This window comes from Esox lucius, chromosome 24, assembly GCF_011004845.1.
Source record: "Esox lucius isolate fEsoLuc1 chromosome 24, fEsoLuc1.pri, whole genome shotgun sequence".
Taxonomy (NCBI): Eukaryota; Metazoa; Chordata; class Actinopteri; order Esociformes; family Esocidae; genus Esox; species Esox lucius.
This window is the reverse complement of record NC_047592.1, coordinates 7,124,190-7,147,557: the sequence shown is the minus strand read 5'-3', so window position 1 is coordinate 7,147,557 and position 23,368 is coordinate 7,124,190. Positions and strand designations below refer to the sequence as shown.

The 23,368-nt window shown below is 46.7% G+C and overlaps 1 protein-coding gene across 2 annotated transcripts in view; it reads left to right on the top strand.

Moving 5' to 3' along the window:
• stim2b (stromal interaction molecule 2b) overlaps nt 1-22,596 on the top strand; it is a 36,955-nt gene extending 14,359 nt beyond the window's left edge. For both annotated transcript variants that reach the window (XM_029117376.2, XM_013140486.4), the window contains exons 2-12: nt 6,319-6,449; nt 15,048-15,159; nt 15,333-15,444; nt 16,653-16,768; nt 16,920-17,097; nt 17,359-17,536; nt 19,029-19,190; nt 19,992-20,092; nt 20,475-20,713; nt 20,970-21,156; nt 21,262-22,596. In XM_029117376.2, coding sequence (XP_028973209.2) covers nt 6,319-6,449; nt 15,048-15,159; nt 15,333-15,444; nt 16,653-16,768; nt 16,920-17,097; nt 17,359-17,536; nt 19,029-19,190; nt 19,992-20,092; nt 20,475-20,713; nt 20,970-21,156; nt 21,262-21,742 — 1,997 coding nt within the window. In that variant the 3' untranslated portion in view covers nt 21,743-22,596. The remainder of the gene's footprint in view (nt 1-6,318; nt 6,450-15,047; nt 15,160-15,332; nt 15,445-16,652; nt 16,769-16,919; nt 17,098-17,358; nt 17,537-19,028; nt 19,191-19,991; nt 20,093-20,474; nt 20,714-20,969; nt 21,157-21,261) is intronic.
• Nucleotides 22,597-23,368: the final 772 nt, after the last annotated feature.

Sequence of the window (23,368 nt, the reverse complement as noted above, 5' to 3'; positions counted from 1 at the left end):
TTGCTTAATTCCATCCTCTGTCTCGCTCTTTTGTTTTTGCCCATCTAAGCATCGGATTAGCGGGACTCTATTGGTTCTGGTATAGCGATGGAGGGGGGGGGGGGGCGCTGGGTTGGGGTTAGATCCAAAAGGATGGTTTTCCCCTTTACTCTCATTCCAAAAACTTAAAAACTCACTTAGCTTAGCTTGTATGTTAACCCCAACACAGGTTATTCCAGTTCGTTGTATCGAGGCCGCTTAAAAGTAATTATAGTGTTCAAGTCATCAGAACACGTTAAGAGACAACATTTCAGTCATTTCAGTCCTCTCTCCCTTAAGAAATTAGGAAGTGAACACGAAAGAACATAAACATCTTGAAAGCAAAGGTGTTTCATTTGCTTGCGAATGTTTTGGAGGCAGATCGGCCCAACATTTATTTGGAAATGTCCAACAAAAACGTGAACTCTTCCGGTTTGTAAACAGAAGTGCTGAGGGGAAGACTAGTGGTGAGTTTTCAGCTGGATTTTAAGACAAATTGGAAGTGACTGGAATGCATTTGTTCATTCTACATCCCCCCCCCCCCCCCCCCCCCCTTTCTTGGTAACTCTGGCCTGCCCAGGGGATTGAAGCTAGCTGGCTAATGATATTTGCATCTTAATAGCTGTGCTGAGGAACTGAAATAGTAGACCCTTGAGAATCTTTATTTGCTTGTCTTTAGTGTCTGGCCTCTCTGGTTGACTTATGATTCTGCCATATGGTTATGGTTGACAGAGAACTAGTTTGTCCTGAGTCGCCGTCAGGCCTCTTGTGTCAGTGCGTTCCCACACTGTTATCGTCCTGAGCATCTGTTTGATTTAGATCCAGAGCTCCATCTCTCCAGAAGTTTGCTAAACCTGAGATTGCAGGTAGAGGAATTACAAGCGCTGTGTCAGCAGACAAACAGGGAAGTCTATGCGGGCATCCATTGGTGCCGTTACATTGCCGTGTGAAACTGACTCCAATTGGATTCTTCGGTAAAAGGTTTAAAGTTGGCCGTGGTTTGTGGAAGGACGCTTGTGTGCCATAGGCTCTCTGTTTTTATGTGTGGCCAGCTTTTGCCTGTGTGTGTTTGTTCTATTGACTCATTTTAGTGCTTTTCTAAAGACACTCCCACAAGACCAAATAAGCCTTATCGTGTCTCTCAAATAACAGAAGGCCTGTCTCCCATGCGTGCATGCAAGGTTATTTTCACGTTTCGGGGCACATGGCGTTTTGATCCCCTCCCTCGACGTATCCTCTCTTGATAATCCACACCGAGTCTTGGCACGCACAACCACGCACGGCTGTAGTTCCCCTGGCCATATAGACCCCATGTAGTGCCCCCCCGGGGTCGTGAGTTCTGTATGAGTGCTAGAGACCACATGTTCTTGTGCCGGGCAGTGTGTGTGTGTGTGTGTGTGTGTGTGTGTATGTGTGTGTGCCTCACGGAATTCAGCCCCCTCCCAACTCCCGTCGGAACACTCCAGTCTGGTAAGTTGTCTGTCATCCTCTCCCTCTCGGACATTTAGCCCTACTTTACGCACCAGAGGTTGAAGAGAGAATGGGGCGGGGGGTCGGGGGTCGGGGCGCTAGCGTGTATGTCCAGACCGTGTGCTCCCTCTCAGCGGGTCAGCAAGGCTGCCGCGTGACGTGTCTGTGGAGGCTTCCACTGAGGCCCCATAGGAGAACGTTCCCAGGGTTCCGGAGCAGTCGTGTTCTCTCCGTGTTCCTCTTAATTTGGTCGGAAGTACAACATTAGGGGGGGAGGCGTCCACTGGAAGTCATTTGCATCGGGACGGTTCAAGAACATCGTGGCGAGCGGTTCTCGAGGGGCTTCCGCGAGAGGCTATTCTGTTCCACCCCCCCCCCACCCCCCCCACCCCCCCCCCCAGCCCACACTGCTCTTTCAGTCAAAGTCCCATGGGTCAGCGCGTGTGACGCTTTCAGTGTCCCAACGACCTTCGTAAGCTTTGCCCAACTCCTGAGCGGCCTGCAGGAGTTCAGAGGCCGAAGTGACCGGGGAGTCCCCAGAGCGTTGCTTCACAGCCTTGATGGTCATTTCACATTGGTGTTCCTCTTCGCATTTCTTTCACGTAACACAGTCATTTATTTATGTTAGTGTATTGTTTTTGGATGTCCTGTACATTTGTACCCTCTGTGTTGGACCTTTTAGGTGCAGTGAAAAAGGGGAGGGGAATTGGAATGTGCTTTTTAATACTGTATAAATTCTTATAGTGGTCTAGACAGGCAGAACGTTGTGGATATGTTTCAAAAGAACACTGCAATACCTGGGACAGCAAAAGCAACTAAACAGATCTCTCCTGAAATCAGACCGAAGTTTCCATCTCTAAATAATCGTCTTTCTTCCTTCCTGTGTTTTTTTGGGGGTTATTATTTTCGCCCACTCAACCACAATGCGCTGTGGCTGTCTTGGTGAGCGCCAAGCTTATTGTTTTTCCTGTGAAGTCAGAGAAGATGTCATCACGCGATCCCCCCCAACACACAGGAAGTTTACAGTGTTTCCTCATAAACCCAGTAACTCACATTCAAATTTCACTATGTTTCACCCATATTGCAACTAATACTAGATTTATATATTTACTCTGCAGGACTTAATTTATTCAGATGTTTTCATATGTAGCCAGAAGTGCAGATAGGACATTTTACTTCCAATTACTTCCAATTATTTCTTTGCATACTTGCATATTAACAGCAGATCTTTTGTTGCAACAAAGGGACAGGACTTCAGAGGGATTCCGCGTGTGTGTGTGTGTGTGTGTGTGTGTGTGTGTGTGTGTGTGTGTGTGCGCGTGCATCTGTGTACAGACAATGTGAATGGGGGACCTCTGTCATTGTTGAGGTTTTACAACATAAGCCACATCCTGACAACTGTTTTCCAAGATTTATTTTTAGCTCACAGTGCTGTGATGTGAGCCCCTTTCGGTAGTATTCTGAAGGGTGTTTTTACTTAACGCGTGTGTCCCGGAACAGTGTCACTCTGGGTCACTTCACTTCCTGTCACATGTCTCGATTGTAGTAGGAAAACAGGCAAGCAAAGCAAGCAAGCTTGCATGCATGCAAGAAACATACTCACACCAAATAAGGGGGGTTGGATGTGATTTTTTCTGTTGTTTTTCTGAAAACCCAGTGAGGTGTCAGTTTGAGTGGTCCCTTGTTCTTTTTTATTTTTTTTAAAGCTTTTGAAGCTGATTTCCCTTAACTAAAACAAAACAGTAGTATTGAAAAAGGCTTTGTGCGGTTTTCGAAAAAATGAGCTTTATCCCCCCACATCTGTTCCCTCTGATTGACAGCGTGGCGTGTCTTTGTGGAAATGGAAGTGCTGTTGGGTGATGTGGTGAAGCAGTAGGACATGAGAAGGGACCAATGATTGCTGTCATACTGGTACTGTAGGGAATGCTCCTAGCTGGAAGTTGTCCTTAAGATCACCAGGTAGCCATAAAGATGGCACTTTAAATGCGGAACTACGGCATGTAAATTGCTGTGAGGTTAGGATGCACACTCCGCAAATAGAGATTGTTTAAACAAACATTGAGTCCAGGGCAAGGCGATATGGCCTGAAAATAATTTCCTGGTGTACTTGACATTTTCAGATGGTATCGGTATACATTGCAATATATTCATTTGTACTTTGATTGCAATAAAAAACATGTTTAAGGAGTGGAAGACTTTAGTACGGTAACATCATTTTCTAAGGGTTGCTACTGGCTGGTCCTTTAGTACGCTGCGTATTAGGCCAAATGTCACAAATACAATAAACGTCAGAACATTACAGTTAACAGAATACCTGCGGTGCAGTCATGAACCAGTTTCCTACACATACAGCCCACAAGGATCAACAACCGAGATGTAAACCCCTTTCTTTAAACTTGCTCACGTATATTTAGTTGATTTACATACGGAACTCAATAGGTGAGCAGGATGAAGTGTTCACAAGTAAATACATTTTATTAGCATTAGCAAACATGCTAACTGCATGCTAAGCGTGGTAATGGTTATTTGCCTGTAGTGTCCCCATATTTTAAAATACCATGAATTTGCCATAGTAAATCATCGTAGTGTTGTCAACATGTTAGTAATTGGGTTCAAGGCCATAATACCTATCAGTACAAAGTTAAAACCATTTGTAATTTGACCTAAATATTTTTTGCATTTGATCTGCTACTTTGGAAAGCATTGCTTAGCTTTGATCAAACTAGTTAAACCTATATCATGGGCCATCATCTGTAGTGATGTCCATATTATAGCTCTGCCTGCTGAGCTGTGTCTGATAATCCAGACACAGACAGAAAGGTGCTTTACTGTGTCTTTTGATTGTTTTATGCAATCTACACAAGTTGATTACTTTCCCAAAAAGGGAAGGAGGTTTTATTGATTGCCAAAGTTCATGTTGCACTCAAGCTGACCGCAAACAGTTTAACTTCATCCACTAAACTATTGCCCCCTGAATCAGGTCTGAACCCGTTGTCCTCTGCTTCCCAATGCACCTGACTGCCCTCTTTGACATTCCAACCATTAGCGCTAAACAAACCAAAAACTGTAGAGACATATCAAGATGGCTGTGGAGTGAGCTTACAGCACGTCCTTAACTCTGTTACGCTCACCCCTTCTAAACCCACTACACAGTGAGCTGCCCTGGGCTATCGAGCTGAGACCTGCTTACGATCCGGGACATGGCACCACTGTATCCGACATCAACGTGCTGTCTGCTAACAGTTTACCTCATTCCACTGACAACCTGGCCCCACGCCCGACACCACTCCTTGATAACGATCTGGCCATTTGAATCACTAGCTTACTTAGGATCAAGGAGCATATAGCATCTAGCGTACTGTAGCCCTGTAGAGGGGTGTTGCCTCTGTGAAAAGTCTGGCCATGAGAATCTATACTGGAAATGTGGTGTGGCCGATGAAGTGTTGTAATTCAGTGACAAGATGTCCTAAATGTTTGCTATAGCTGGCCTGGGGCCGCGCTAGTCAGCAGCAGTAGTTGTAGGAGGCTACAAATGGGTGTGGGGGAGGCTGTGTTTACTGAGAAAATATCCTTTCAGTAAACAATCAAATGACCCTGCCTGTTCAGTCAATAGTGTAACTGTTTCACCTAAGCAGTATGTAACTAATCGGGTTGTTAAAAAGAAAATAGTGTGTGTAAGAAACAGACCGCTAACTGACAATGGGATGGGCCCAGTGTTTGTGCGAGTCTGTACAAACAGTCGCTGTTATTGGCATCTCGGCTGCATAGCATGACGGACGTAATCGTTTCATGTTCATCCAACTTTTTTTTTTTAAACACTGTCCATAGTTACTGTTTGACACTTTCCACGGGGGTTTGGTCAGTGGGGGACTGCTTTAAATCGCAATCCTACATGCCTGCGTGTCTTTGCATTGGTGCTTATGTGTCCTGTCAATACTGAGGCCGGGGTTTGTGGACACAGTATAGGTTGACAGTAACCACCGAGCTCTGTCTACACATTTAGGGTAGCAACATTAGGGTCGTTTCCCCCGAAATTAGTTTTCCGGCTTAGCCCTCCTGATTTCTGTAATGTCCAAATCTGTTTTTTTCCAAAATAAATGCTGGAGTTTTGGAGTGAGTTCCCCGGATCTCGAATAGGTGTGTGCGTGCGTGCGTGTGTGTGTGCGTGTGTGTCTTCTCCGCTGGAGTTTACCAAGTGCTGTGCTCCTACAGACAGCTTGGCCCAGCTCACAATGTCCTTTTGAAAGGCAGTACTGATGGACTCATTTCCTTGGGGATTCTCAGGACAACAAATGAAAAGTCTGCTCTCTTGGGTCGTGGGGTAAATTGATACAACACACCAGGCAGCCGGAGGTTTCTAGAAACACTGTTGGATGATGGTGTCCTAGGCATCTTTTTTTTTTTTACAGGATGCAATTATTTTACTGTGGTGAATTTAAATTAGTGTCTGTGCTCCCAGCCATTGAATGTTCAGGGTTCAAAAGAATCTTTGTCGAATTTATTTAGAAAATTGTCATATCTCAGATGGTTCTTGTGGCAAAGCAATATTCATGTACTTTATTTTCGTATCACAAATCAATTAAATGTAAAGTATCAATTGTGTCTGGATGTACATTGTTTGTCATTATTTTTCATGATGTTGATGATGTGTAATACTACTTATTAATGCTTTTTATACTAGGGGGATATTATTTCGTTCTTTCAGGATCCCTGCAGCATGATTTGGCTGCTCGCAAATGTGTTAATAGATTAAAACACTTGACCTGACATCTGTGACCATTAACCAATGTTTGACATTGAATATTTCCCCTTTGAACTCTCTTCTCTCAGATCCCTGTCTGACGGTGATGCCGCCATGCATGGGCGACGCCGACCGGTTCAGCCTTGAGGCCCTTCGCGTCATCCACAAACAACTAGACGACGACAACGATGGGGGCATTGAGGTCAACGAGAGCGTGGAGGTGAGTGGCCGGAAAATAATTTCTGTTGACCGGTGGTGTTTCCAAGATAACCGAACACAGTAGAGATTCGACCAAGTTATTTCAGTTTTTTGGACGGTTTTCTTTTGAGAATGCTTTGTTAAAGTGTGATTGCTTTGTGGCTTAGCACCAACATGAACTGGTCTTCAGAGCCTTAAAACGGCCTCATAAACAAGGCCATAAACACACATTGAAGTATTTGCAGGACATTATCAGCTCAGGCGGAAGCTAGTAGAGCGAAGGTGAGGGAGAATGGGAACAGGCTAGACCAGTAGTTCTCCCATTCAGTAAAGAATAAATGATTGCACTGTCAGTGAGAGATGTTAGCCTTTTGTAGGTATGACCGGCAAACGCACATACACAGAATCTGACCCAAGGTTTTGGCCCAGCGGGCATTAAGAAGAGTCAGACCTTTTAAGGCCCCCAAAGGGCTGAAGAATTGTAGCTGCCCTCCCATCGAGAAGGTGTGTGAGTGAGTGAGAAACAGAGCATGGTATCAGTGTGTATTTGCGCGCGTATATGTCTGTGTGTGTTTGCGCACGCTAGGAGGGATGACAGATCAAAGGCGAAGTTGAGCTGGGATGAAACCCATGTTGTTTCTGGCGCCCGGAGTCACCCGGAGTCACCAGGAGGATCCAGGAGCTTCTCTCTCCTCAAAATGCGAGGAGGCGATGTCTCTCCCGTTCTGCCTGGATCCACTCAGAAAAAATACCTTAAAAGGGCTGTTGTCATTCACCCTGTAAGACCCTTTCATGGTAATAACAATGTAATAGTGATACAAGGGGCTTGGTTAAGCTTTTCTCAAGGAACGATTTCACTTCACAGATTAGCAGTTAGACGAAGAAAAAGGGTTATTGGCAAGGCGGTGTGTGTATTTGTTGGAAATAAGTCGTTTTGAGAGGCTTGGGGGGAGCTACACAGGATGGTGGAGGGCACTAGGTTAGAAGAAGGATGTTTTAGTCAATGTGTTGGTGGGGGGTCTGGTTGTAGACGCTCAGTTTATGAAGCAGCACCAGGGTGTTGGGGTCTGATTTCCACAGTTTGCTATGGATTAATGTCTGCTGTATTACTCCAATGTGTCCAGCCTTGGCAATATGCTCAGGTCAGTTTAACGATTTCGGATAGTTATGGTTTGGGTTACTGGAAAAGAAGCTGATCGTAGATCTGTGCCCAGGGGAACCTCAACGTACTAGATTTACCAAATAAAGCACATACAGTTAAGGCAAAAAGTATTCATACCCATGCCAAATTTTGAGCTATAGTGAATTTTGGCTGGAAATGAACAAGTGACAAAACATGGTAAGACATTGTGCTGGAGACACAAATGAATAACGTAACTATTTCTGTTTTTAGCCATGACTTGCAGTTGACTAGTAACTGATAAGAGAACTACTGCTGTTGAACTGTTCTCAATTCATAGGTGATTAGAATGCTCTCTCATGGTGGAAATTACAAGACCATTGTAAATGATACAGAAACTTGCTTTTTCTCAAAAATGTGCAACAATTTCATGGGGTATTTTTATTTTATTTAAGAAAAATAAAAAATAATAATGTTACGTTTATTCATTTGTATCTCCAGCACAATGTCTTGCCGTGTTTTGTCACTTGTTTGTGTCATTTCCAGCCAGAAGAAACCTATTCACTATAGCTCAAAACTTGGCATGGGTATGAATACTTTTGGGCTTAACTGTAGTTGATAGTCTATTCTTTCAGCATGCTGTGTAAAGAGTACAAACTGCCTTTTTAATTGAGTGAAGTGCTGAAGTTAATTGCCCTATTGTGAGATTTGTCAGGTGACTAATATTACTGAGGTTCGGATTTTGATTAGATATTTCTGATGAGAGATTTGATTAAACAATTGCTGGTTTTAATTGGCTGATTTCTCGGCCTATCACCATCTAGTATAACACTTAGTCCACTATATTGTGGGCTTCATAGCACCAATTATTTACAAATGTGAGAACAGAACATCTGGTAGTAAGCATCTTAGTTTTCTGGCCCAAACTCGTAATCAATTGAGTTTCTCCAAAATAATACAGTCAGTCAAATGCTATTTCTTGTGTATATTTTTTTTGATGACCCTGAACCGCACCCCTCAAGTCCCGAACGTCTTCACGGCCCCGAGATCTGTGTATGCCCGCAATTTGAGCTTGACGACCATGTTTTTTTGAGCTTGACTGTAACTGCTCATGACCGTAACCTCTGTCTATCTTCCTGGCGGTGATGAGGTGACGGGGTTGACCGTGACGGGGTTGACCGTGACGGGTGAGGGAAGCAGGACAGCTGAAGTGATGAGAGTTTACGCAACGAGGTCACTTCAGGTTCATCCTCAACCCCCTGTCACCCCTCCAACTACAATTATGACCCGTGGAACCTGTTTTGCTAGCCAAATACACTTGACCTCATCCTAAGAATAGTTCTCTCACCTAGCTGGAAGGGATCCTCCTTTGAAGCTACTTCTGGTACACATTTGTCAACAGGGGCTAATTTCTGTAACCATATCCACCTTGAATGTCTCGAAACATCTGGAAACATTCATCTCCAGCCTTTTCCATAAAATGTTTAGCATTTCCAGGCTAGTTGTCACTGCTAGGCAGATATAGCATTCTTCAAAAACTAAAATAAATAAACCAATGGCTTTGGCATGTGAATACAGTGTCTTCCATTAGTCCTAAATATGTCACTTGTGTTTAACCTTCCCCTTCGGGCTTTCTACAGGTCCCTAGCTCACGACCTGAGACGCTTCCAAAACAAATGCAGTCACCTTTTGGCTGGTGTGAAATGCGTCTGTCTGTGTGCCAGGGCTAAATTAATCAAATCCCCTGATTGAAAAGACACGCCGGCCCGCTGGGTAGTCAGAGACTTTGACAGAGAGAGAGAGAGAGAGAGAGAAGTATTTAGACTTGGATGTAGAACATTCCTTTATTTCTTGGGGTCACTAACATTGGTGCTTCAGTGCAGTGTCCTGGGCTGGAGCTGTTAGTGAAAGCAAGACTGCTTCCATGCTTCTCCTCCTTCACACGCACCCGCACGCATTTCACCCAAATCACAACCTGTGATGATGGTCCAGGGGTTGTTCTTGTGTAGCTCTGAGCAGTATGGTCTTTTTCCTAATGAAGATTTCTATGACTGTTTCTGCTATTTAACGATGCCACACGGTCTTGTTTTATCAGAGGGATAAGGGAGGTGTACAGTGACTGTGACAGCCGTGGTGAGAGTGAGGTGGGTTATGTACAGTGCAGCTTTTAACCTTGATGTCATGGACACACTGAATAAATGTTGATGGTAGCGTAGGCGTATCGTGAAACAGCGGAAATGCTAAATGAGTTCTGGCGCTTCGTACAAACCACGGTTTTCACAGGTTTCTCTATCTTTAGCATTCAGGATGGGGTGGGAACTTGTGGCCCATTGATTTGTACATGATTGGCCAAGACAGAGGATGGAGCTCTTTGTCTTCTGGTTCAGATCTTTTTTTCTTCACACCTTTAGACCCAGAACCTATTTCACCAGTGATTCTAGAGTTTAGTTGTTGGTACTTGAGCCTCAGTTAGAAAAAATAAGTATTGAATTAACAGACTTCTTTTAGGCATTTCCTTACAAACGTATGTACTTTTATAATGCGTCAGTGTAACTGTGCTTTCTGAATGAGCGGTGTGTAACTGGTTGATTGTGCCTTTAACAGTAGCCCTGGTTTCTGCTCTCTCCACTCCACACCCTGACGTCTGGCTGCTGTCCGTGGGCCACGCCGGGAAGGCCTGTGTGAGACTTACAGATTACAGCATTTTTTATTAAAAAGCCCAGAAGGGGGACTCCACACTGCAGCCCTTCAAATAGGCTGAAATGTCCCTGGATGAGGCTACAACCTCCAGCGTGAGCGCGTGCACACACACACATGGGTATAATTTATTAAGGGAAGGACAGCTTGGCAAGTTGCCGAAATGTAGTCACAAGCCTAGAATCCGTGGGTAGATTTTCAGACCTTTGCACGCACGCACACACACACACACACACACACACATGCACGCATACCCTAACACACCCAGCCCCTTTGTCACAACCTCTGACAGCCCCTTTATATAACAGCAGTCTCTCCCTTCACCATGGGTACTACACACTGGTTCCCCACTACACCTGTTGTATTTTACACAGAGATCACTCTCTCAGCCTTGGAAGACAGTGGTTCTCCTTTTCACCCATCGCTGTGGGAAGTAGGTGTGCTGTAGCCCCTCCCCCCATACATTTCTGTCCGCCACCAATGCTGCTGTTTGTCGGTCGGCAAGACAATCATTTTGTGTTCGTATCTCGAGCAGTCCAAGTGTGGCTGTTACTCAGTGCACTGTTTTGTTGAGGGAATAATCTTAATTTAGGGCCAAATTTGATAACAAAATAGCATAAAGATTAAACAAGATAGTGGTTTAAAATAGTTTGACAGCCCTACTTACTTGGGGACCACATAGACTAAGCTTTGGCAACGCTCCAACAATATCAGTGCCCAAACATGTGATAACAATACAAGTGAACTGATTAACCAGCGTTATGTCTACTCTCTCGGGTGGCCAAATAAACGGAAGCCATTCCCTGATCTGACCCATTGGGTCTCACGTCAATAACCCAGCATCATCAGCCCGGCGGTATCTAAGACGACAACCCGTCAGGTGGGTCGTAGATACAGCCCAACGTTTTAAGAGTGTAATGAAATAGCCCCGAATATGAATAGCCAGGGGCGTTCTGGGGCCCGTTGCTGAGGAAACGCTCCGGTCTCAGTCGTCTGCGATGGCAGCTGGGCAGCCCTCCCTGGTTCTGGGTCTCCTGTCTGCCAACAAGACACTGTAGGGTTAGGTTCCATGTCTTCGAGACATCATGAACAGAATCCACGTCACAAATGGTGTGTGTGTGTATGTGTGTGCGCAAATGAGAGAGTTGCAGTACTCGATTACCACACTTGATTACTTTCTAATAAAACACAGGTGTGTGTGTGTGTGTATATATATGTGTGTCTTTATATAAACATGTCTTGAGGGGAGTGGACGCCCTATCTATAGATAAGTGAAAGCCTTGGAATGTTCCAGAAGGTTTACAGCGTTCCACTGTCCCAGTGTGAGGTGGGGTGAGAGAGGCGCTGTGCAATGCGTACACAGTCCAAACATTTACCCCCATCACTTGGAATCAGAGCCCACGGTCCGGGTGTCTTCTTTCAGACCACTGCACATTTTTTCTTGTGTGTGTGTGTTCCTGGGTTTTAAATTGTCAGTATGGTGTGTGTGTGTGTGTGTGTGTGTGCAATGCATGCTTGTGTGTGTCTGTGTTATCACTTTCTTTTGAAGATATCAGTCAATTTACTGGTGATGGCTAGATAGGTACATTAGCTGAACAGATTTTCTTTTTTTTGGGGGGTTGGGGGGGGGGCTTCGAACAATATCCTAATTCTTAATTAAGAATCATATCCTCCTAACCTCTGTTTAGTCCCCCTAGTTGTAATAGGGTGAAATGTGGGCTTCAATTACAATTGTGAATGACTTGATCAAGAGTAGGATTGTGGTATAATCAGAGAGGCTTAATGGGAGGTGGCCAGAATAGATGTGATGGTGGTTTCCTCAGGCGCTAGGTCCTGTGCTGTCCCCTTGTCGACGTCTGATTACAGCCGGCCGCTGTGGCCTCGGTCAGTCCCTGCCAAATGCAGATGTGAATTTGCAATCCTGTCAGAGGGACAGAGGGAGAGAGCCACAGTTCTGAACACATGAGGGATGACACATCCCAGTTCAGCTGTGATGTAGCCCATTTTGTTTCTGGAGTCACCAGGGGGACCAGGGAGCTGTTTAGATGGAGCCAAAAGTGGTTGCACATGGTGCCAAGATAAACTGTCTTCAGATCAGATTGGAAGCCCTTCGGAGGATTGCTGCGGTGTATCGTATTGAACGCCTGGATGGAAGTCCTGTGTACTTCAGATTGTAGATTGTGGCACCTGCTACATCAGGGTTGTGGGTTCGGTTCCCGTGGGGGACAGTATGAACACGTGTGTTGACTCTCACCCTTGACTATGTGCTTTGGTCAGAGTTTCTTTCTGAAAAACTGATAAGGTACTCAGCCTGCTTTCTAGTGTTGCTTCTAAAATAAACGGTTGCATGAGAAGACTCCATAGCTGTCAGCAATGAACTACACTGGGAAGTGTTTAATGGCCAGGAGAGGTTTATGGGAAGAGGCTTCCATCCATCTGGAATCTGCCTCAGACAACCAGCCCTTTCTGTTTCTTTCTGTGTGTGTGTGTGTGTTGTCCATTTGAGATAATTTCCTGGCTATATGTCATGGTGACTCAGCTCCCAAACGACCTGTTAAAAAAAATGGCAATGGGATAAGATCAATAGGAAAGAAAAAACATATGTAACATGTCGCTGTGCTTGTTTCCAAATTTTTGTCCACTTGTAAAATGTATGTGTTCACCAACTATGAGTGTTTGTTAGCAAACAAACATTGAATTGACTCAAACTACTCCCATTTTTCTGTGTGTTTGTGCACAAAACTGTTAATACCATTGACAGTGAAAGCTGCAGTGCCCACATAGAGAACCACATTGACGATAGCCTCTTAGCTTTATAACCACATTGACGATAGCCTCTTAGCTTTATAAACACATTGATGATAGCCTCTTAGCTTTATAAACACATTGATGATAGCCTCTTAGCTTTATAAACACATTGACAATAGCCTCTTAGCTTTATAACCACATTGACGATAGCCTCTTAGCTTTATAACCACATTGACAATAGCCTCTTAGCTTTATAACCACATTGACAATAGCCTCTTAGCTTTATAAACACATTGACGATAGCCTCTTAGCTTTATAAACACATTGACGATAGCCTCTTAGCTTTATAAACACATTGACGATAGCCTCTTAGCTTTATAAACACATTGACGATAGCCTCTTAGCTTTATAACCACATTGACGATAGCCTCTTAGCTTTATAACCACATTGACGATAGCCTCTTACCTTTATAACCACATTGACGATAGCCTCTTACCTTTATAACCACATTGACGATAGCCTCTTAGCTTCATAACCACATTGACGATAGCCTCTTAGCTTTATAACCACATTGACGATAGCCTCTTAGCTTCATAACCACATTGACGATAGCCTCTTAGCTTCATAACCACATTGACGATAGCCTCTTAGCTTCATAACCACATTGACGATAGGGTGGTATGGTTCTGTGATGTTACAACTGTTAGGGTGGTATGGTTCTGTGATGTTAGGGTGGTATGGTTCTGTGATGTTAGGGTGGTATGGTTCTGTGATGTTAGGGTGGTATGGTTCTGTGATGTTACAACTGTTAGGGTGGTATGGTTCTGTGCTGTTACAACAGTTAGGGTGGTATGGTTCTGTGATGTTAGGGTGGTATGGTTCTGTGATGTTAGGGTGGTATGGTTCTGTGATGTTACAACTGTTAGGGTGGTATGGTTCTGTACTGTTACAACAGTTAGGGTGGTATGGTTCTGTGCTGTTACAACAGTTAGGGTGGTATGGTTCTGTGATGTTAGGGTGGTATGGTTCTGTGATGTTAGGGTGGTATGGTTCTGTGATGTTAGGTTGGTATGGTTCTGTGATGTTAGGGTGGTATGGTTCTGTGATGTTAGGTTGGTATGGTTCTGTAATGTTAGGGTGGTATGGTTTTGTGATGTTAGAACAGTTAGGGTGGTATGGTTTTGTGATGTTAGAACAGTTAGGGTGGTATGGTTCTGTAATGTTAGAACAGTTAGGGTGGTATGGTTCTGTGATGTTAGAATGCTTAGGGTGGAATGGTTGTGTGATGTTATAGAACGGTTAGGGTATGGTTCTGTGATGTCATAGAACGGTTAGGGTATGGTTCTGTGATGTTATAGAACGGTTAGGGTATGGTTCTGTGATGTTAGGGTGGTATGGTTCTGTGATGTTAACAGTTAGAACCATACCACCCTAACATCACACAACCATACCACACTATGATGTTATAGAACGGTTAGGGTATGGTTCTGTGATGTTAGAACGGTTAGGGTATGGTTCTGTGATGTTAGAACGGTTAGGGTGGTGTGGTTTTTATAGTACCAGAGGGAGGCTGAATCAGGTATTCTGCCACTGTGAACAATTTTCCTTTTTTTTTTGGATCATTCTTTGCCTTCCATACAAATAGTTCTATTTTTGTTTTCTAATGATTTGGTTGGTTCTAATTGTTTTGCTGTCCTGGGGCCCTGTGAGGTCTGTTTGTGTTCTTTCTCTCTCTCTCTAACTCTCTCTATCACACATACACACACACACACACACACACACACACACACACACACACACACACACACACACACACACAACAAAAGTGCCTAAAAAGGAAGAAAAGTGTTTTGTGTTTCTGTAGCTTGCCCTGGGGGCTGAGACTGGATTTGGTGCTACTCCTGTTTCTCTACAATGTGATAACTCTGTACCTGTATTTATCTTGTTCATCTATTTGAACTAAACAGTGGCGGTCCGACTGCAGTCTCTGACAGTACAATGCTGACATGGATGCACATGGTAACCAATAATATATGTATGTTTTCTTTCTGCAGTTTATTCGAGAAGATATGAAGCAGCAGCAAACCAACAAACACAGTAACCTACATAGAGAAGACCAACACATCACTGTGGAGGAGCTGTGGAAAGGATGGAAGGCCTCAGAAGGTACAGAGCAGGACGGCGGGAGAGACTGAGGGATGGAGGAAAAGAGGGATGGAAAAGGGATAGAGGGAGGTGGGGCGGGGGGGCTGGAAAGCCTCAGAAGGAAGGGGGAAGGGCTAAAAAGGCGGATAGAATAAATATGTTCAAATATGAATTTTCTCTTTCCCTCTGTGTAGTTCATAACTGGACGACAGATGACACCGTCCGGTGGCTGAAGGAATCGGTGGAGCTGCCTCAGTACGAGAGGAACTTCAGAGACTTCCGGATCAACGGCAACACGCTGCCTCGGTGAGCACATTACAACACACTGCCTCTGTGAGCACATTACAACACACTGCCTCTGTGAGCACATTACAACACACTGCCTCTGTGAGCACATTACAACACACTGCCTCGGTGAGCACATTACAACACACTGCCTCGGTGAGCACATTACAACACACTGCCTCGGTGAGCACATTACAACACACTGCCTCGGTGAGCACATTACAACACACTGCCTCGGTGAGCACATTACAACACACTGCCTCGGTGAGCACATTACAACACACTGCCTCGGTGAGCACATTACAACACACCGCCTCGGTGAGCACATTACAACACACCGCCTCGGTGAGCACATTACAACACACCGCCTCGGTGAGCACATTACAACACACCGCCTCTCAAGAGCCCAGGAACAGCCGTTAGACCGCTGAACAGAACAGCCCTGTGTTACGCGCGGACAGAGACGATTTGGCCCGCGTCGGTGGCACGTCTTTTCATCAGTTGGAATTCTAATTGGGTTTCAAAACGGGTTCTTCAGGGTTCTTCTGAACTCCACGTCGAGACGCGGCGGTGGGCTTGTTCACCAGACCAATGCTGCCTCCTGCTGGATACGTTAGGTAGTGGACCTCAAAACGGGAACCAATCCACCAAATGATGCCGAGGAGAAACACACGATACTCCCCTGTCGACAGACAGCCACAGTAGAGCGGCCTGCTCGCTTACATTCGCCCCAGGTTATATCACGACCCATGAAATTAGAATCAGTGTTAGGCTATATGAAGGTTTCACCTTTAAATATGGCCTGGGTGAGGCTGTCTCCGTGACATGAGCCCGAGAGTTATAGGGGTGATATTAAAGTGACTGGGAGTGAGACGCACTGCTAGCTGGACGTGCGTGTATGGAATGAGTACATGAGTAGAATAAATTGGCGGCTGGGGGGGGTGGGGTTTGGGTGGGTGGTTCTGTTACAACCCATCCTCAACAGTGCTGACTCAGAAGATGATGTCACAGCAGTAGGTCGGGTGTCATTGGCTGCCATGTTGTCTTATCCAGTTTAAGATGGTGGTTGTGGTGGTGGCATGAGTCAGAGTTAATGTCCTGACACAAACACACACACACACACACACACACATGCATGGGGAGTTGGATCAACAAGTCCCCACACTTTCTGGGTTTTCATGCTAATATGTGAAGAACACAACGTATTAACTGTTATCTCTCCTTTTCAGGTTAGCGGCGAACGAACCGTCCTTCATGTCTGGTCAGCTGAAGATATTAGACCAGCGACACAAGCAGAAAATAAACCTGAAAGCACTAGATGCTGTGCTCTTTGGTCCCCCATTAAGTAAGTGTGTGTGTCTGTGTCTGTGTCTGTCTGTGTGTGTGTGTGTGTGTGTGTGTGTGTGTGTGAAGGCAACAACTGCTGCCAGTGGTTTTCATCAAACATCCAGGAATGATTGAACCGGTCCATAAACGTTGGCCTCCCGTTTCCCCAGGTCTGCAACACAACTGGCTGAAGGACTTTGTGTTGATGGTGTCCATCCTGGTTGGACTGGGGGGCTGCTGGTTTGCCTACGTCCAGAACAAGTCTTCCAAGGTGCACATGGGTCAGATGATGAAGGATCTGGAGAGCCTACAGAGCGCCGAGCAGAGCCTCACGGAGCTCCAGGAACGGTACGGTCGCTGCAGATTTGTACAGTTTGGCTTACAGTTTGGTTTGGAGATGGCTTTTAAATGACACACTATTGTTCTTACAGGTGATTAGCAACAGGTGTTCTATTGATTATTTACAGACCCGACGAGCTTGGTGCCCCCCCCCCCCCCTCCCCTCCCGGGTTAAACAAACCCTAGTGTACTGCTCCTTCTCTACCTGACCACGGCCCGTCACTCTCTCTCTCTCTCCCCCCCCTCTTCTCTCTTGGTCACGCCCTGTAGTCTTGAGAAGGCCCAGGAGGAGAACCGCACGGTGGCGGTGGAGAAGCAGAACCTGGAGCAGAAGATGAGGGACGAGATAAACGGAGCCAAGAAGGAAGCGTACCGCCTAAGAGAGCTGCGCCAAGGGGCCGAATGCGAGCTCAGCCGCCTCAAATATGCGGAGGAGGAGCTGGTCCAGGTAGAAACCACAAAGGGGCGCCGCAAATCGACCCCTGAAACCCACACCTGTTAGGCACATCACCCGACCTAAGAGGGTTTGACAGGTGCGAGCAAACAGCCCCACCTGGCACTCTGATAGGCTAACTGCGACATTCACCATATTACTTGGACCAATAAAATGCTCTCAGGTTGCCACAAGAGCATAGGGTTGCCGGGCCTAAGGGGGCCAGTGTGGGACCTTCCAGCTGTCTCCTGTATGCCTGGAAACACCGACCCCTGGTGGCGCATGTAGGACACTGCGTTCCCCATTCACAGTGGAGAGGAATGCAGTGTAGAACGAAGATAGTGTGCATTCAAACCACACACATGCATTCTGCCGTGGCAGTCAGACGAATACCTGTCATCTCCAGTATACACACCTGGCAGGAGTCATTATGTTTCCAGACCACGTTGAACAGAGTTATTGCTCACAGTGTTCAACCATGGCAATGAGAATTGTGGAGCATTTGTCATCAGACAATGAGGATTTCCCACCGCACAGAATACCATTTATCAGCCCATACTGCAGTATTTCACAGGAAATATACTGCAATATTCTCCAGTATATATTATATAATCCAGTATTTCCAAGTCTAATGCAGTATTTTCCTTTTTATACTACAGCATACTAGTATTCCAACCTATATACTGTACTATTCTCCAGAACAGTATAATCCAGTATTCCCAATATATAATGAAGTATTCCCAATATATAATGTAATATTGGCTGTGTACTGCCCATATCCCCGGTCCTGTATTCCCCGGTCCTGTATTCCCAGTCTTGACCCCCGTATCCCTGGTCCTGACCCCGTATCCTCAGTCCTGTATTCCCAGTCCTGACCCCCGTATCCCTGGTCCTGACCCCGTATCCTCAGTCTTGTATTCCCGGTCCTGACCCCCGTATCCTCAGTCCTGTATTCCCAGTCCTGACCCCGTATCCTCAGTCCTGTATTCCCGGTCCTGACCCCCGTATCCTCAGTCCTGTATTCCCAGTCCTGACCCCCGTATCCTCAGTCCTGTATCCCCGGTCCTGACCCCTCATCCTCACCCCCGTATCCCTGGTCCTGACCCCTGTATCCTCAGTCCTGTATTCCCGGTCCTGACCCCCGTATCCTCAGTCCTGTATTCCCAGTCCTGACCCCCGTATCCTCAGTCCTGTATCCCCGGTCCTGACCCCTGTATCCCTGGTCCTGTATCCCCGGTCCTGACCCCTCATCCTCACCCCCGTATCCCTGGTCCTGACCCCCGTATCCTCAGTCCTGTATTCCCAGTCCTGACCCCCGTATCCTCAGTCCTGTATTCCCAGTCCTGACCCCCGTATCCTCAGTCCTGTATCCCCGGTCCTGACCCCCGTATCCCTGGTCCTGTATCCCCGGTCCTGACCCCTTATCCTCACCCCCGTATCCCCGGTCCTGACCCCTCATCCTCACCCCCGTATCCCTGGTCCTGACCCCTGTATCCTCGGTCCTCAGGTGCGCATGGCCCTGAAGCGGGCGGAGAAGGAAATGCAGACGGAGTGGTCATTGCCGGAGGCTCTACAGATGTGGCTACAACTCACCCACGAGGTGGAGGTCCAATACTACAACATCAAGAAACAGAGTGCAGAGCTGCAGCTGACTGTTGCTAAGGAAGAGGTACGCAGCCATTGCCACGTATGAGCAGATTTTGGAGGGTTTCTGAGGATGTAACCCGATTTAGGTGAAGCGTCATTGGCTCTGGTGTTGAATTATTTCTGTGAATAGGTTGAGTTGCTTGATGTGAGATGCAACTGGGAAAATAAGCATTTTACCAATGTTTAACGGGAGATGTGTCTGAATACAAACACGGACACACATACGCAATTAAAGCTTTTTTTCCCCCTAATTTGCTTTTTAATGACACAACTAAATTACTTTTTAATTGCATTGGGCTTTTTTTAAGCCTTTCTAACTTGCAGCAAGTGTGACTCATCAGGCAATTCCAGAACTAAATGACCTCTGGGGCTGTAATGACACAAACCCTGAAACACAGCGATCTATGGCTGTCATTAAAAGGCGATCTGACCTGTTGGCTGACCTCAAGCACTCAACACTGCCCCTGACTAGCATTCTGTTTCGGCTGCGGCCAACGGATCTGTGGTCTTGCGAGAAGTAGCTTGGTGAAGTGTGTTTATGAGCAGCACAAATATATATATATATATATATATATTTTAAAACAAGATGGGACAGACTACTCACTGATGAACATTGTAGAAAGCCCATATTCAAGCCCTGGGTGGTCAACTGGTCTAATACATCACTGCAGAATGGATTAAAACCAATTGCTATTTCAGCACGTCTTAACAATTCCCCCCCAAAAAGATGTACTAAAACAATGAAGCAGAGTATGGAAGACATGCAATCAGTGATGTGCTGTTGACACTGAGAAGTCAAACGGCGTGTATGTCTTGGTTCCAGGCAGATAAAATAAAAAAGAAGAGGAGTTCTGTGTTCGGTACGCTTCATGTCGCTCACAGTTCATCGCTGGACGAAGTGGACCATAAGATCCTAGAGGCCAAGTAGGTGAACACACACACACACACTGTTTTGAATTGTACCTTAGTTTGTCACTGGGCTGGGGATTTACGGCAGAGCTTTAACAGCTTTTGACCATTCATCGAGGCAAGGAGAAACAGCACATATTTCAAAGTCCTCCTATTAGCTGCTAGTACTGTATTTCTGTATTCTGCGGTCTGTGCATGGTATCCACGGTACCTAAAATGAGCACAGAGTCACGTGTGGGTTCAACACGGTATTGCCAGAAGACGATAGGCCTGCCCCCTAAACATGCTCCCTCTGTAGTTCTCTCCTAAGGAGTTGTCCCCTTGCAAGTGTGCCTCTGTCGTCGGGCTCGCTCTTTCTGTTCATTAAAAACCCAAACCATCGGATTGTTTGCTCCAGAAAGTCCCTGTCAGAGGTCACGGCCTGCCTGAGGGAACGGCTCCACCGCTGGCAGCAGATCGAGAAGCTGTGCGGCTTCCCGGTCGTCCACAACTCCGGCCTGCCGAGCCTGACCGCCGCCCTGTACTCGGACCACAGCTGGGTGGTGATGCCGCGCGTCTCCGTGCCGCCCTACCCCATCGCCGGCGGCGTAGACGACCTGGACGAGGACGCACCTCCCATTATCCCGCAGTTCAGCTGTAAGCGTGCGAGGGGTCGGATCGTGGAGGGACGAAAACACTCCCGGTCACAATTGTCGGGGTCGGTGAGCCTGTGCTTTAGGTGCCAGCCTGCGGGGTCACTCTCCTTTAAAGGAGGACCTGGAACGTTTTGGTCCTTTGACCGAAGCAGGTTGTGTTCAGTCAGAGGGTTGCATGGTTATTAACATTAGATTTTGCGGCGGCGTAACTTTACACCTCCCTCCCAACTCCCTCCCTCTCTCTGGGCTTTTCCCAGCTGCCTCCATGATGAGGCCCCCCCTGACGCGGAACAGCAGCCTGTGTCGGTCCCGCCGGAGCCTGTACAGCACCCAGCAGTCTTCCATGATGTCTTCGGACCCGGACCTCCTCTCCATGGCCAGTTCAGCCCTGTCGTACCACCCCGAGGCGGAGGAGGAGCAGATCTTCATGATGGAGAGGAAGGGGTACGTGACCGGTTTCAGAGCGGAGCAGTTAAAGTGCATTTAGACCCAGAGACTTTGACTAACAACTGACCGTTGTGCTGTCCCCCCCCCCCCCTCCCCCCTCAGAGATAAAGAACGAGACAACCAGGACACCAGTTCGGACACGGACTCTCTCAACTCGTCCATAGGGAGGAAACAGTCCTACGCCAACCCCTGCACGCCGGGCCAGGAGACCCCGTACCGCAAGATCTCCCGCGAGGAGCTGATGCTGCTGAGCCAGCAGGAGCCCCAGCCCTACGTCCGGGACTCGCCCCCTCCCCAAGGAGGAGCCGGGTCCCCCTCCGCCCCCCCCCTCGGCCAGCCCCTCCCCGGCCCTGGAGCAACACACGCACACCCGCTCGCACAAACGGAAGGACTCCCCCGACCTCACCCGCGGATCCCTGCCCGAGTCCCAAAGCGTGACCTTCACCCTCGGCTCGGGCGGCAAGGCGCTGTACAACGGCGTCCTGGAGAAGTCCTACAGCATGGGCCAGCTGCCCGCGGGCATGACGGGGGCGGGCGGTGCGGCGGAGGGCCGCCACCCCTCCCTCACCTCGCTGAACAATGACGGCAAGGGGGCGGGGCCAAAGGAGCAGAAGCTACAGAGCACCTCCTCCCAGGACTCCTGTGACAACGGGGACAGGGTCAAGAGGTCGTCGTCAAAGATCAAGAGCCTGTTCAAGAAGAAAAAGTAGCCTGAGAGATGTGAGAGGTGTAGGGGAACGAAAAGGAAAAAGGGATCACAAGAAAGTGGTTTTAGCCTTAATGAAAAAGGGCCGTGTTCAATTGAAGCTAACACATTTCCATTGCTCCTTCGTTCATATTTTTCCTTTTGGTGTTTTCCCAAAGATGGAATGTAGCTCTGTCTGGGCGCCTCCACGATGACCTCTCCCAGGTCGGTAGCCTTATTTCTCAACGCCTTTTTCTTTTGCTCACTCACAGCCTCACAGTTAAGCCTTCAAAGGTCACAGAAAGGTCAAGGGTCATGCCAGCTGCTGTTGCAACTGTGAACAGCATGGGGCTGCTCACTCAGTGTTCTGTTACTCTTTTTGAGTCAAGGAACCCAAAAAGGAACATCACTTGTGTTCTAGCCGGGGGACTGAAGGGGGTTTAAATCACGGGCTTAAATCGTGGGCTTGCTAGCTCGATGTCACGTCACATGTCGTACAGAGGCTTATGTACTTGACAAATTTCCTTTGAGAAATAAAAAAAATCCTGCTGAAGTTTGTTGCACTACTGCTTTCCTGTTTTCTGGGAAAGGACCACCGCAGCTTGCGGAGTAAATATCGATGTGTAGATGAACAATGACCGGAGAGGCATTGGAGATGCAACAACTGGTAGCTTATTGCAGCTAAAACCACTCGATGCGTATCCCATGTCACTATGGATACAGTGGCTCTCCAAAGTGTTCACCCCCCCCCCCCCCCCCCCCCCCCTGTACTTTTCCACATTTTAATGTGTGGCGCCATGAAATTAAAATGGATTCAAGCTCAACGTTTTTGCCACTGATCAACACAAAATAAATCTCTATAATGTCAGTGTGAAAAGTTGTTCTAAATTAATTACATGTATAAGACGGCAAATACTAAATTGCATAAGTATTCACCCCTTTTAGTTGGTATTTGTTAGGGACACGTTTGGTGGCAGCAGTGAGTTTATTTGGACGAGCCTCTACCAGCTTTGCCCATCTGGACACAGACATTTTTGCCATTTTCTTCTTTGCGGACTTGGGCCAAACACAGTGGTTAGTGCTCAGTGTTGGTCTCATCAGACCGTAGAATCTTTCGCCACATGCCTTCTGGAAAACTCTAAAAGTGGATGTATATTGGATTTTATTTTTTGTCAGGCACCCTGTCTGTTGTAGCAGTATGCAGCATCTCCGAGCTCAGCGGAAGAATAACTCCTTTAGATTTGTCATAGGGCTCTTGGTGGCCATCCTGACTAGTGACAGTCTTGCCCAAACACTGTTTTTGAGGGTGGCTTGTTCCAGGCAGATTCACAGTTGTGCCAAATTCTCTCAATTTCTTAATAATGGACATAACAGTAATTCATTTAGAACGTTATTCATTTAGAATGATTTGAAACTTTTATTTTTCACTTTGCCATTATTGGATTTCTTTGTGTTGATTGGTGTCAGAAACTCCTGATTATATCCATTTGGATGTCAAGTTGTAAAACAATTAAATGTGGAATA